This window comes from Taudactylus pleione, unplaced genomic scaffold (genome assembly GCF_031769625.1).
Source record: "Taudactylus pleione unplaced genomic scaffold, aTauple2 ptg000085l, whole genome shotgun sequence".
Taxonomy (NCBI): domain Eukaryota; kingdom Metazoa; phylum Chordata; class Amphibia; order Anura; family Myobatrachidae; genus Taudactylus; species Taudactylus pleione.
In genome coordinates, this window is record NW_028284487.1 from 8,405,791 (window position 1) to 8,419,268 (window position 13,478).

Below are 13,478 nucleotides of genomic sequence, written 5' to 3' on the forward strand. Positions count from 1 at the left end.
TGCCTGCAAACCTGCTTTAGCTAGGATTTATCACCAGGTTTGGAGGATTTATTTTTATTGGTGTTCAGTCAAGGGCCTTAACCCACAGTCTGAATTTAGGTTTTTGCCTTTTGTCCCTAAAGGTTTAGGTTTCCGCTTACTCTGTACTTTTTCGGAGATGGATTGCATTGCTGCCTGACATCAGGAGCTTTTTAAGGGATTCCTCCATGTGCAGCCTGTTAGGATCTGCAGTTTCCAACCTGAGGCACTGCACTAATTACTGCCTGGTCTGTGTGCAGCATCAGGTGCACATTGATTAATTCTCTTGTCTGTGCACAGCCCAGGTGCACTATAATCTATCATTAAGGGAGACTTGCTCTGATTGGGCCCTGTTCTGTTATATTCCAGCCAGCCCTTCACTCCATGCTGGTGATAGAACTTTTCGTACTTCCGGTTTCCAGTCTCCTGCTTGTCCGTTGAGTTCCTGAATCAGTCTAGCTGTGTTTCGTGTGTGCCATTTATTCCAACCAGGTGGCTCCACCTGCATCTCGTTCACACATGCTGCTTGTACCATCTGGGCAGCATGGAGCACTTCCTACCCAGAAAGCATCTGTCACCATGCGATGGCTTGTGTCAACCCGGCAGCACCAATCGCAGTTTAGCATTCCAGGTGCGCAATCCAGCACACCGCCGCCAGTGTCATCCTGGCAGCACTGTTAGCTACTCTGCGTTCCAGGTGCACAATCCAGCACAGCGTCGCCAGTGTCATCCCGGAGGCACTGATAGCAGCTCTGCGTTCCAGGTGCGCAACTCAGCACACTGTCACCATTGTCATCCCGGTGGCATTGGTAGCAGCTCTGCGTTCCAGGTGCGCAATCTTGCACACTGTCGCTAGTGTCATCCCGGCGGCACTGGTAGCAACTCTGCATTCCAGGTCCGCAGTTAAGCACACCATCGCCACTGTCATCTCGGCAGTATTGGTAGCAGCCCCACGTTCTTGTTGCATACCTCACATGAGTCTCATCAGCCCAAAAGCTGCAACGTTCCTGGGGCCCCAGGTCACTATCAGCCCTCCAGACTGCTCCAACAGCCCAAAGGCTGCTTCTCACCATCAGTCCCTTAGCCACAACTATAAAGGCCACAACCAGCCCTCAAGGCTGCTCATTCAGCCCACAGGCTGCATCTCACCTCCAGGCCTCCAGCCACAACGAGCCACAGCTCGCCAGCCCCAAGGCTGCCTACACAGCTCAAAAAACTGTACCACCTCCATAAGCCTCGTGGTCACAATTAGTCCATGCCAAATTCACCCTCAAGACTGGCACTATATCTGACCAGATTATCACCGGCCATAAAATTAAGGTTAGCCATGGAAACTGGTCAGAATCCAGTGCAAATCCTGGCAATCCAAGTTCAGGTGCTAACCCAGAAGGTCCAAGAACTTTCCATCCTAGTTGAGCAGACATGGATTGGATCCCGTAGTATCAAATCTGCCTGACCATTTTTCGGGGAATCACTTGAACTTTATGAATTTTAATGAAAGCTGCAAGCTTTATTTCAAACACAGGCCTCAATCGTCAGGTTCCGAGGTCCAGTAATATGGGATAATTATTTTCCTCCTGCAGACTTGGGCATTCGGTTTGCCCTCCACTTCTACAGTCCTTCAGACCATAGACTCCTTTTTCAATGCTCTCGGACTATTATATGAGGACCCAGATAAGGCAACGCTGGCAGAAGCTAGCCTTCTTTCTCTGAGACAGGAGAACCAGGCGGTGGAGGATTACTGTGGATGCTGAATAGAATGACCCCGCTCTGCAAAGTCAATTCCATTTGGGTCTGTCAGATCAGATTAAAGACCTCCTGGTTCAATATTCCCCCACAGGTACCTTGGATGAATTAATGAGTCTGTCCGTACGCATTGACCGATGTCTCCGGGAGCGCAGGCTGGAGAGGAGCCTGCCATCTCAAGCTTCCCATTCTCTGCCTTGGGATCCTTCTACAGTACAGGATGAACTGATACAGTTGGGAGCTTTCTGTCTTCCTGTCGAGGAGAAACGGAGGAGGCACACACTAGGAATTTGCTTGCATTGTGGAGCAAAAGGACATATGGTTCCACATTGTCCTGTCAAATCAGGAAAAGGCATGGTCTAGATGGTAGTGGAGAGTTACATCTAGGCTTCTCTCCTAGGAATTCTGTCCTATTCCCCACTTTGCTGAAGTCCTCTGTTGGTCAAGTTTCAGTCTCTAACAAACAACACAAGCAAAATTCAGGCGCATATATTAAAATTGTTAAATTGATATATAATTAGTAATATTCTACAATTAATTTCCAATAATAGTTTTGTACTGCTCCTACAAAGTATATCTGTAATACTCTAGATATAAATACAAAAACTGTTATTTTTCAAAAACAAGGAGCGCATAAAGATATAAAAATATCAAGCAATTTTTAATATATAAAATATATCCATAAACATGTCAATAAAAAATGATTAGACAGCTTGCACAATAAGTATTAATACACATTTGAAAACGTAGTATTGTGTTTCCAACGATATTCACATAGAAAAAACGTGCTGATTAGGAATAAACTCCGTCTAATTTGACCCTAATTTGGGGGACAGCCAGTTAATATCCAACCAGACAAAAAATAAAAGATAATGTTCAATTGCCTTTAAGAAAAATATTTTGATCTCTCTCTCCAGAGAAAAAAATCAATAATGACACAAGTTAGATTAAAACTCAACTTCTCTAATAAATCGTGTCCTTGCATTAATCCAAGATAGCAGCCAGTATAAAACGGGGGTATTAAAGTCACAAATCTCTTAGGAGAGTGATCACGGTCTCCCCATTTAGATTTCTTACCACTGCCGTTGTTGGGAGCAGTGAGAGTTCTCCTGGATCGATTTCCACTATTCCATGAATACTGACTGCTGCTGTGAAGGCTCTGCTTAAGCGGCTTGCGCTGTTCCAAAAGGCAGGCTGATGACATGAATAAAGGCACACTTCGCAAGAGACAGTGGGTAAATGAGCACATTTGATCTGCTTCTGCTCAAAAACACCTGTCGATCTGGCAAAGATTCGTTCGTAGGCAGCTGTTCTCTGACAGAGTGTCCCCATTCCTTAACGTGTTTCTCCGCTGTTAGGGGTAGTGCTCCATCAGGAGGAATTGTAATTTCTTCTTCTCCATTGCCCAATGGCTCCCATTGTTCTGGGTCTACCATGGTTGAAAAAACACAACCCAGTTATCCAGTGGCAAATGGGGGAGACTCTACAGTGGGGTTCCTCCTGCTTCATGTACTGTCTCTCTTGTCCTGTTCGTCTGTCCGCAGTTGTTTCTACAGAAACCTCCACAATTCCTGCTCCCTATCGTGATCTGGTGGAGGTTATTCCAAGAAAAAAGCCGATGTTCAACCACCTCATCGGGCCTATGATTGTGCCATCGATCTGCTTCCTGATACCAGACTCCCAAAGGGTAGGCTCTATGCCTTGTCGGTTCCCAAAAACAAGGCTATGCATGAGTATATTGAGAACACTCTGGAGAAAGGGTTCATATGACCATCCAAGTCCCCGTAGGCGCCGGTTTTTTATTTGTCCAGAAAAAGGATGGATCCCTCTGGCCTTGCATAGACTTCCGTGGTCTAAACAAGATCACCATAAAGAATGCCTACCCACTGCCATTAATCTCTGTTTTGTTTGACCAGCTACGGGAGGCAACAATATTCTCTAAAATTGATTTACGCGGAGCTTATAATCTCATCCGTATTCCTGAAGGTGATGAATCGAAGACGGCGTTCAACACTCACTCGGGACATTTTGAGCATCTGGTCATACCATTTGGGTTGTCCAATGCCCCAGCCGTCTTCCAGGACTTCATCAATGACATCTTGACAGATTTCCTTGGAGTCATTGCAGTCGTATATTTGGATGACATCCTCATTTTCTTCAAATCCTTGGAACAACACCGTATTCACGTGAGGCGAATACTGCAAAGACTTTTGGAGAATAATTTGTATGCCAAATTGGAGAAATGTGAGTTCGAAGTGGAGGAGATATCTTTTTTGGGCTACATCATCTCTTCTCAGGGATTCTCCATGGACCCTAATAAGGTGAAGGCGGTCATAGATTGGAAGCAACCCTAGTCTCTGAAGGCCATACAGTGATTTCTGGGGTTCTCCAATTATTATCGTTGATTCATTAAGTCATTCTCCACTATTGTTTCTCCAGTCGTGGACTTAACCAAAAATTTGTAATTGGACTCCCAAAGCTAAACAGGCATTTAATCAGCTCAAGTCGGCCTTTGTGTGTGCGCCTGTCCTCCGTCATCCCAATCCGGACCTTCCTTGTATTGTGGAGGTGGACGCTTCTGAGGTAGGAGAGGGAGCCATACGTTCTCAAAAGGACCCAAGGGACAATAACTTACACCTGTGTGCCTTTTTCTCATGAAAGTTCCAGTTGGCAGAGAGGAATTATGACGTGGGGAACCAAGAACTTTTACCCATCAAATGGGCATTCGAGGATTGGCACCACTGGTTAGAGGGAGCTAACCATGTCATGTCTGTGTTGATGGACCATAAAAATCTGGCATACATCGAGTCTGCCAAAAGATTGAATGCCAGACAAGCGTGGTGGGCTCTGTTCTTCACCAGATTCAACTTCACCATGTCCTTTTGGCCTGGGTCTAAGAACGTAAAGGCAGGTGCCCTCTCACAAAGTTTTTCTGATGAACATTTTCCGGTTGGTCAAGAGGAGACTATCATTCCCTCTGCTCAGATTCACTTTGCTATGATGAGATTCTCTCAAATGATGTCAATCGGAGGCTCCTCCTGAAGTGCCCCATGGCTTAGTTTCCATTCCAGAAAGATCCTGCAAAGCAGTCCTTAAAGATTCCCACTCCTCCAAGGCTGGAGGTCATCCAGGTGTTGCCAGGACTCTAGAACTATTGTCATGCTCGGTTTGGTGGCAGTCCATGCCTCGAGATGTTCGAGAGTTTGTGGCAGCTTGTGATGTCTGTGCAAAGAACAAGACTCTCCGTACCTCTCCTACAGGTCTGTTGTGTCCTTTATATACTCCTCTCAAGCCATGGACACACATCACAATGGACTTTGTGGTAGATCTCCCGCCACCTGCTCGTTGTACAGTCATGGTGGACCATTGTCGACAGGTTCTACAAAATGGTGCATTTCGTCCCTCTCGCAAATTACCATCAGCCAAAGAACTGGCAGGTCTTTTTGTGCAACATGTCTTTAGAACACGGGCTTCCTTTGGACATCATTTCTGACCGAGGTACCCAGTTTGTGGCCAAATTCTGGAGGTGCTTCTGTGCAAATCTGGGCATCCAGGTCGGTCTGTCATCAGGATATCATCCGCAGTCCAATGGGCAGACGGAGCAGGCCAATCAGTAACTGGAGCAGTATCTTCATTGTTTTATTGCTAATTGTCAGAATAACTGGGTGTCTCTTGCCATTTGTAGAATTTGCTTACAACAATTCTTGCCATTCAACATCTTCAACGTATCCATTTTTCTGCATTTCGGAATTCATACCAGGAGCAATTCTTTTGAGTCTGCACCGAGTTCAGGTCCTTCTTCCTCATCTGTTTCCAGATTACAATCCATCTGGAGGAAAGTTCATCAGTCAATTCTGCAAGCCACTGGTCGTTCCAAGGCCTGGGCAGACAGACACTGTAGGCCTTGCAGTCTGAAGGTGGGGGACTTGGTTTGGCTGTCAGCCGAAAACATCAATCTGCACCAAAGATCACAAAAATTTGGACCCAAATTCATCGGTCCATTCAGAATCATTGCCCAAGTAAACCCTGTGGCATTACGTTACCCCGATCTTTCAGGATCAATAATACATTCCACTGTTCTCTTTTAAAACTGTTGTTCCTTTCCACCAGATATTCCCTCAGACGTCCGATCAGACCACCACCAGTTCTTGTTCAGGGACGAGAGTTTGTCGTGGAAAAGATACTGGACTCTACAATTTCCAAAGGCAGCCTCCAGTTGTTCACTGGAAAGTATATGGTCCGGAGGAGTGCCCTTGGATTCCGTAAAAGTAATTACATGCTCCTATCCCGAGGAAAAGATTTTTTGAGGACTTTCCGGACAAACCAGGGTCTAGGGGCTCCTTAACCCCTCATCAAGGGGGGGGTACTGTTAGGATCTGCAGTTTTCAGCCTGAGGCACTGCATTAATTACTGCCTGGTCTGTGTGCAGCATCAGGTGCACATTGATTGATTCTCTTGTCTGTGCACAGCCCAGGTGCACTATAATCTATCATTAATGGAGACTTGCTCTGATTGGGCCCTGTTCTGTTAAATTCCAGCCAGCCCTTCACTCCATGCCGGTGATAGAACTTTTCGTACTTCCGTTTCCAGTCTCCTGCTTGTCAGTCAAGTTCCTGAATCAGTCTAGCTGTTCATATGTGCTGTTTATTCCATCCATGTGGCTCCACCTGCATCTCATCCACACGTGCTGCTTGTACCATCTTGGCAGCACGGAGCACTTCCTACCCAAAAAGGGTCTGTCACCATCCAGTGGCTTGTGTCAACCCGGTGGGACCAGTCGCAGTTTAGCATTCCAGGTGCGCAATCCAACACACCATCGACCAGTGTCATCCTTACAGCACTGGTAGCTACATTGCATTCAAGGTGTGCAATCTAGCACAGCGTCGCCAGTGTCATCCCAGCAGCACTGGTAGCAGATCTGCATTCCAGGTGCGCAACTCAGCACACCGTCGCCAGTGTCATCCCGGTGGCATTGGTAGCGGCTCTGCATTTCAGGTGCGCAATCTTACACACCGTCACCAGTGTCATCCTGGCGACACTGGTAGCAACTCTGCATTCCGGATGCACAGTTAAGCACACCATCACCAGTGTCATCTCGGCGGCACTGGTAGCAGCCCCACGTTTTTGTTGCATACCTCACCTGAGTCTCATCAGCCCAAAGGCTGCAATGTTCCTGGGGCCCCAGGTCACTATCAGCCCTCCAGGCTGCTCCAACAGCCCAAAGTCTGCTTCTCACCATCAGTCCCTTGGCCACAACTATAAAGGCCGCAACCAGCCCTCAAGGCTGCTCATTCAGCCCACAGGCTGCATCTCACCTCCAGGCCTCCGGCCACAACGAGCCACAGCTCGCCAGCCCCAAGGCTGCCTACACAGCTCAAAAAACTGTGCCACCTCCATAAGCCTCGTGGTCACAATTAGTCCATGTCAAATTCACCCTCAAGACTGGCACTATATCTGACCAGACTACCATCCGTTCTTAACACAGCCCACCTGTTGTTCCTCCGGAGACTTCCATGTGAGTCGGTCGACATGTGCTGGCTCACATGGAAAACACTGTTCCCTCTGGCCATAGAATCAGGCCGGAGAGTGTCAGACTTGAGTGCATAGTCATTTTGCTCTCCATTTTTAGTCTTTCACTCAGACTGGACAGTTCTTCAGACGAGGTTAGGCTACCTTCCGAAAGTAGTTTCTCTGTTCCACATCAACCAGGAGATTATGGTTCTGGCTTTTCAATTGCCTGATTCTTTTCTGGAAGAGTCCTCTTTGGATGTGGTGCGGGCCCTCCGGATCTATGTAGACAGCACTAGGGATTTCCGTAAGTCCAATTATCTTTTTGTGCTTTATGATTTTCACAAACGGGATTGGCTGGCTATGAAGCAGACCTTGGATCCATCCGTGATTCTTGGGTAGCTCGCCAGGTTACCTCGTTTGAGCAGCTTTGCAGGGTGGGTACTAGGTCTCCTGTCCACACATTTGTCCATTTCTATTCCTTTGACACCTTAGCCTCCCCAGCGGCATTTCAGCGGAGAGTTCTCAGTGCAGCTCAGGAGTGTCCCCTCCCTTAGGGGAATTGCTTTGAGATGTCCCCAGCATTGTCCCTGTGTCCCCTATGGAAAAGAAGAAGAAAAGGAGATTTATGTTCTTACTTGGTTAAATCCTTTTCTTTTAGTTCCATAGGAGACACATGGTGCCCACCCTTACACACCTGGCTTGCGGGGGTTTTCTTCTAACCAACTCTGTGGTGTGTTTGTATCTGTGTGTGAGCTGGTGTTCCTTCTCCTCCAATACAATACAGCTGCTGGGAAAAAACTATTATATAACCACTTTGTATGTGTGCACACACTCCTAAAACGTTTATTAGATGGTAGCCTTGGGCTTGCTAACTTAACTGGCCTGCCGGGGGCTGGGGGCGGGTTATAGGGGAGAAGGAGGCTGGGCTGCTCTGAGGTCTAATAAAGATTAACTGTTTGGTGCCCATTCTTCATGTACAGCCATATACCCCCAATGTTGTCCCCGTGTCCCCTATGGAACTTGAAGTAAAGGATTTAACCAGCTAAGAACATAAATCTCCATGTTTGCCATCAATATTTTTTATTGAATTTTCAAAAAGGTAAACTTAAAAAATAAAGTTTGGGTACAGAAAAGAAACACAGGAAAAGGGGAGGGGGCAACCATAGACCACACATACATAACCTGTACATAGCTATAAACAGAATACAACAAATAAATCAAAATTACATGAAAATAAGCATGTACCTAGATATATGAGTAAGCATCCCTAAGCAGTAGGTCCGCTCTTTCACCATCATTCACAAATTCGTACCACCTGATCCATGTCATTAATGGTGAGGAGGCAGAAGTACAATATGGGACCATTCACTGTTTTCTTAACTAAATGCTAAATGTACTTTAAGGATGACCTTATAAATAGAAGGTGGAAAGGTTTTGTTTTAAAAAAAAAACCGAGCAATGGCTGTTTTAGGGGCAGCCTCTCAGATATGTATTGGCAATATTTCAATTCAATATTTGAATAAATCACAAGGATGTATCAAAAATCACATCCAGGTACAGAGCTTGCGATAAAGCTCTGTCCCTGCGAATCCACCTTGCATACTTTTTCACAAAAAATACCTTGAGTATGCGTCCGCGCATGTTCCGGCTACCGCTACACCCCCATGAGCGACCGCTGCCCCCCACAGAAGCTGACCAGGGTCACAGTGCAGGAGCCTGGGGACCAGCTGACCAGGGCCCCAAAGAGAGGACCTCACTGGAGCACCGATCGCCGTTACCTGGATGCAGGTAAGTATCTATTTTTTTCTAAATATTTTTTTTTGCAGTGATCAGCTCGTGGTCTATTTAGACCACAAAGCTGATCACAGGGGCCAGGTGTCATTTTATCACAGGGCTTCCCCCGGTATTTTTTCACAATATATTTTTAGTAAACCTGAGCAGATCACATTTCCCATTTGGGAAATGCAATCTGCTCACTAAAAATATGTGAAGTTAAGGGGTTGGAGTATTTTTTCATGAAAGCTTCTCTAATTGCCCTTTAATAAATTTATGGGATACTAAAATAAGGTGAAAAGGATGTGAAAACACCAGTTTTCACATTATTTTTGTAAAAATAATCTTAATAAATATGCCCCTAAGTCACAATCAATATATGTCCCAGTTTATACAGCAGCAGTTATGTTTGGGTAGATCTGAAGGATAGACACAAAGGGCTAGAGCCGGGATGGTAGTAGTCTGACAAATAACACCTTGTAGACCAAGTCTAACACCTGACACCACAGATCTTGAATTTCAGAGCACTCCCAAAAATATGAAATATATCACTTACTGGCATACAGTTATTCCAGAAATACTTTGAGCAGGTCTCATAACATGTAGTCTGGCCAGAGTACAGTAAAGCAGATCAAGCATTTTATAAGGTAATTCCAAAAAAGTTACAACACCTTGAAAAGTGGTGGGCATTTATTGTAAGTAAATAGATTCCCATTGCTGGACTGTAAACGCCTATTTGCAGTCAGACTTCCATTGTAGTTGGACCTAGTCATAGCAGTAGATCCCTCACCAAGGCAATAGCCATACCTAAATCCAATGCTTCTCTTAGAGTTGCCTTACGTTATTTTAGAGACGGTTGTCATAAATGGGCTCTTACCATTAGAAGCTAGCATGCCAGCTAGCTTCTACCCAACGTCTAATACCATAATAGGTGAATACTTAACTAGAGGGGAGGAGATATTGAGACTGTAGTTGAGAAAAGGGAACAAAGGTGTTGGCACAAAAAACATCATATTTATTTGTTCACAGTTAATTACATAGCGCCAGCATATTCTGCAGCACTGTACAGAGAATATAAAGTCATTCACAACAGTCCGTGCCCCATTGGAGCTTACAATCTAAGGGCCTGATTCCAAGATTTATGCACTGTCAATATTGACGCAGAGTTAGCGAAGTGACAGGTAGTCAGCATTTGGGGGAGGTAACGGGGGGTAGTTAGAAGAACGCAGTCGTGTCTGACCATTTAATCAGTGTTTCATTGGATGCATAAATTAGCCATTGCGATCTCCATTGCAGCATGAGAGCTCTCAGCTGGTCAGGAGAGACGCAGTGTTTGAGTCAGGTCAGACTTTACTCAGAAGCTGCGTGACTGGCCGATCTGCGTTGATGTTAGCAATGTTTAAGCTGTTGCATGTAGTTGGACAAATATGAAAAGGCAACAGTTGGTATCCCTATGCTAGTTTTGGAAGACATTAGCATATTTTCGCTATTGCGGTCCATAAGAGATCGCAGCTATGATAGTTTTAGCGTAAATATCGGGTCAGGCCCTATATCCCTTACACATATATAATGAAATCTAGGGTTATTATTTTTGTCAAAGCCAATGAAACTGCCAGTATGCAATTGCTTTTATTTCTTTTTTTATTCAGATAAGGACATCCCTTATTGGATTGTAAAAAACAGCTGGGGCAGTAATTGGGGGGAAAATGTAAGTATTACTGTCATGTAATGATACAATTCCAAACTCACAACTCTTTGTACATTATAACATACACATAAAAAATGTGCATAAATCTGTGTCCTGTAACGGTTTCTTTTCTTACTTAAAACGTGTGTTGGTAATTCAAACTGTGGGAACACTTGGCAGGTTAGGCTTTAAGGCATTTAACAAATGGAGATTATAATTTGTAGACCTAAATCCATTTTTGTAGCTTAAGGATGGAGGAAGGATGGTTCTCCAACAAGTGAAGATGTCAATCAAATTCTTAGACACTTCTTTGGCTCTCTGAGGTTTCAGGATAACAAACTTCATAAGGTGGTCCTGGTGGGCTAAGTGGTTCCCAGGCAAAGTAGGTAATTAATTTCTCATATTGCCTATTATAAATTAGGGAGCGGTATATATACTCCAATAAAATCAGGCACTCATTAACATAGATGTACTAACTTCACCCTGTTGCCAGCACACATGCGTCCAGTCCAGACCCGCTGCAGTAGAAATAGCAACAAATGCGGCACTTAGAGGATTCAATATACACAATGTAATGAAAATGTTGATTCATTGAAACGTTGACCACAGGAGTTAATACATAGATAAACCACCCATACAAATCACACTGCAGTAAAGCTGCTGACCAGAGAACAGGACTGCCTGTAACGTTAATCAAAGTTCATCAGTGTCACAAACAAATTACCCACATAAATGACACTAATGGAGATTATCTATAATACCATAGCTCAAGTGTATCCTTAATAATAGGATCTTACTCAGTGGAACTTTAATATAAGACCTCTGAATATTTAAAGGTCACTAGAATCAACATATAAAAAGTGGACAGCCAAAATATGTGAGACTGCCACACACAATTAACATTAACAGCTGTGATAAGTTATTATGTTATAAGATCCATCTAAATATACGTAACACTACAAATAATTGGTGTTAACACCATCTGCAGTCACTGGTCTATATTGTCAAATAACACTGCTGGTTTAATGTGCATGGAAGCTTTACTAAATATAGCCACAAAGTACGGTAGTCAGAGAGAAACCTGCAACATTGTTGCTAAGCAATATAAATACCAATTCCATGGAATACAGTCTGATAACAAGCTGTGGCATTTCTTCCTCTATATAAGGACAGAGTACACTATGAATGGCTACTTTGCATTGATTTATAAATAAAACTAATTATTCCATCTGCCTTCAGAATTGCAACCAAGCATTACAATATGAACAAGTGTATATTTATATATAGAGAGTCAGAGTGGTGCTTCCAGGAGGAACACCTAAAATATTGTTATATATATTTTGGAATTAACACATTGCTAAGGATCTACATTTATTCTAGATAATATTACTATGGAATGAAAGGTAAATCCATATAACATTCACTAATTACCCTATAAACTATGGATAAGTGGATATAATTTACTTCTCCTCTTGGACTGTAAGTCAGAAATCTTAAAGATGATATTATAAAAGTTTAATACACACAGCATCTTGGATTTAATTGAAATTATATTAACTCATTTTCCACTATATCAATAAACAAGAACAACACACAGTAGGAATAAAATATTTTTGATTGCACATTTTCCAATTCATCACATACTTTACTATTTTTTAACCTCTATTTCGCTGGCCTTAGTCCTTAATAGGACTTTTTAACATCTTGTATATTCAATAACAGCTAAGTTTTGAAGTAAAACAAAGATTATTCTGTGTGCGCCACATGAGAGACATACCTCTTCTTGCTTTTGTTAATGATTACTTTTAAATAGAACTTTAAAAACATAACAATACGGGGTTCTCATGAGATATATTTTTTATGTGTGTGCAGAGATATATACTCCTTTGTTCTTGTTAGATTTATGTGAAGCAATATACATGTATATATTCGATTGTGTCTGTTTGATTGTATTTTCAATAGATATGTTTAAGTGTCCATATGTTACTGTAATTTACGGCAGGGGACTTATTTTCCTATGTGATCCATGGCTGACAGGGAGCTGGAGTTAATAATTAGTAGCCCCAGATCTGTGTCATGTAAAGTTTATTCCTTAGCCCCTTACATCCTAAGTATATCTGGGAAGGTGCCTCAGATACTTGCCAGTGGCTGCTTTATATTACAGCTTGTTCCTAAATCACCCTCTGCACTGGGGATTGCATGTTGTCGTTCCTATAGGAAATGAAGAGGTGCCAAGTATCTAGTAGCAATTTTTATTTCTACATTCACATTTCTGTTGTTCTACCACATAACTAATGTTCTTTTTCCTCAGGGTTATTTCCGAATTTTCCGTGGCAAAAACGTCTGTGGAATCTCAAAATATCCTTTAACTGCCATTGTGAAAGACTATGGAAAACAATGGATTACTTGCCCTAAATGACCGAAATCTATTGTACTCTGATTATCTGTATCACAATCTAAAAGAAGATACTATAAGGATATGCAGGACAATAAAATAAACTCCTATCAAACAGATGTATGTTGATTTTTCAAAGTGCTACATGTTTCACAATATATATACATATACACTTTATGACTTGTATAGATTTTGTTACACATTTTTATGTGTAGTTTATCTTCAACACAGTAATCTTTGTGTATAAAAAAGGTTCCTAAATATTATTAATGCCCCCCCCCCACAAATAGCTTCACTGTTGTTTAAAGGGGGATCTACTAAAGGAATAAAGGTTGATCTGTAGAAATA

The 13,478-nt window shown here is 43.1% G+C and overlaps 1 protein-coding gene across 2 annotated transcripts in view; it reads left to right on the forward strand.

Annotated features, from left to right (window-relative positions):
* The window catches only part of LOC148530741 (cathepsin W-like), a 38,643-nt gene extending 25,489 nt beyond the window's left edge, over positions 1-13,154 (forward strand). Inside the window, exons 10-12 of one of the 2 annotated variants that reach the window (XM_088468435.1) lie at positions 2,993-2,995; positions 10,698-10,756; positions 13,047-13,154. In XM_088468435.1, the coding sequence (XP_088324561.1) occupies positions 2,993-2,995; positions 10,698-10,756; positions 13,047-13,154 (170 nt within the window). The remainder of the gene's footprint in view (positions 1-2,992; positions 2,996-10,697; positions 10,757-13,046) is intronic. The other variant, XM_088468434.1, reaches the window with a different exon arrangement.
* The last annotated feature ends 324 nt before the right edge of the window (positions 13,155-13,478 follow it).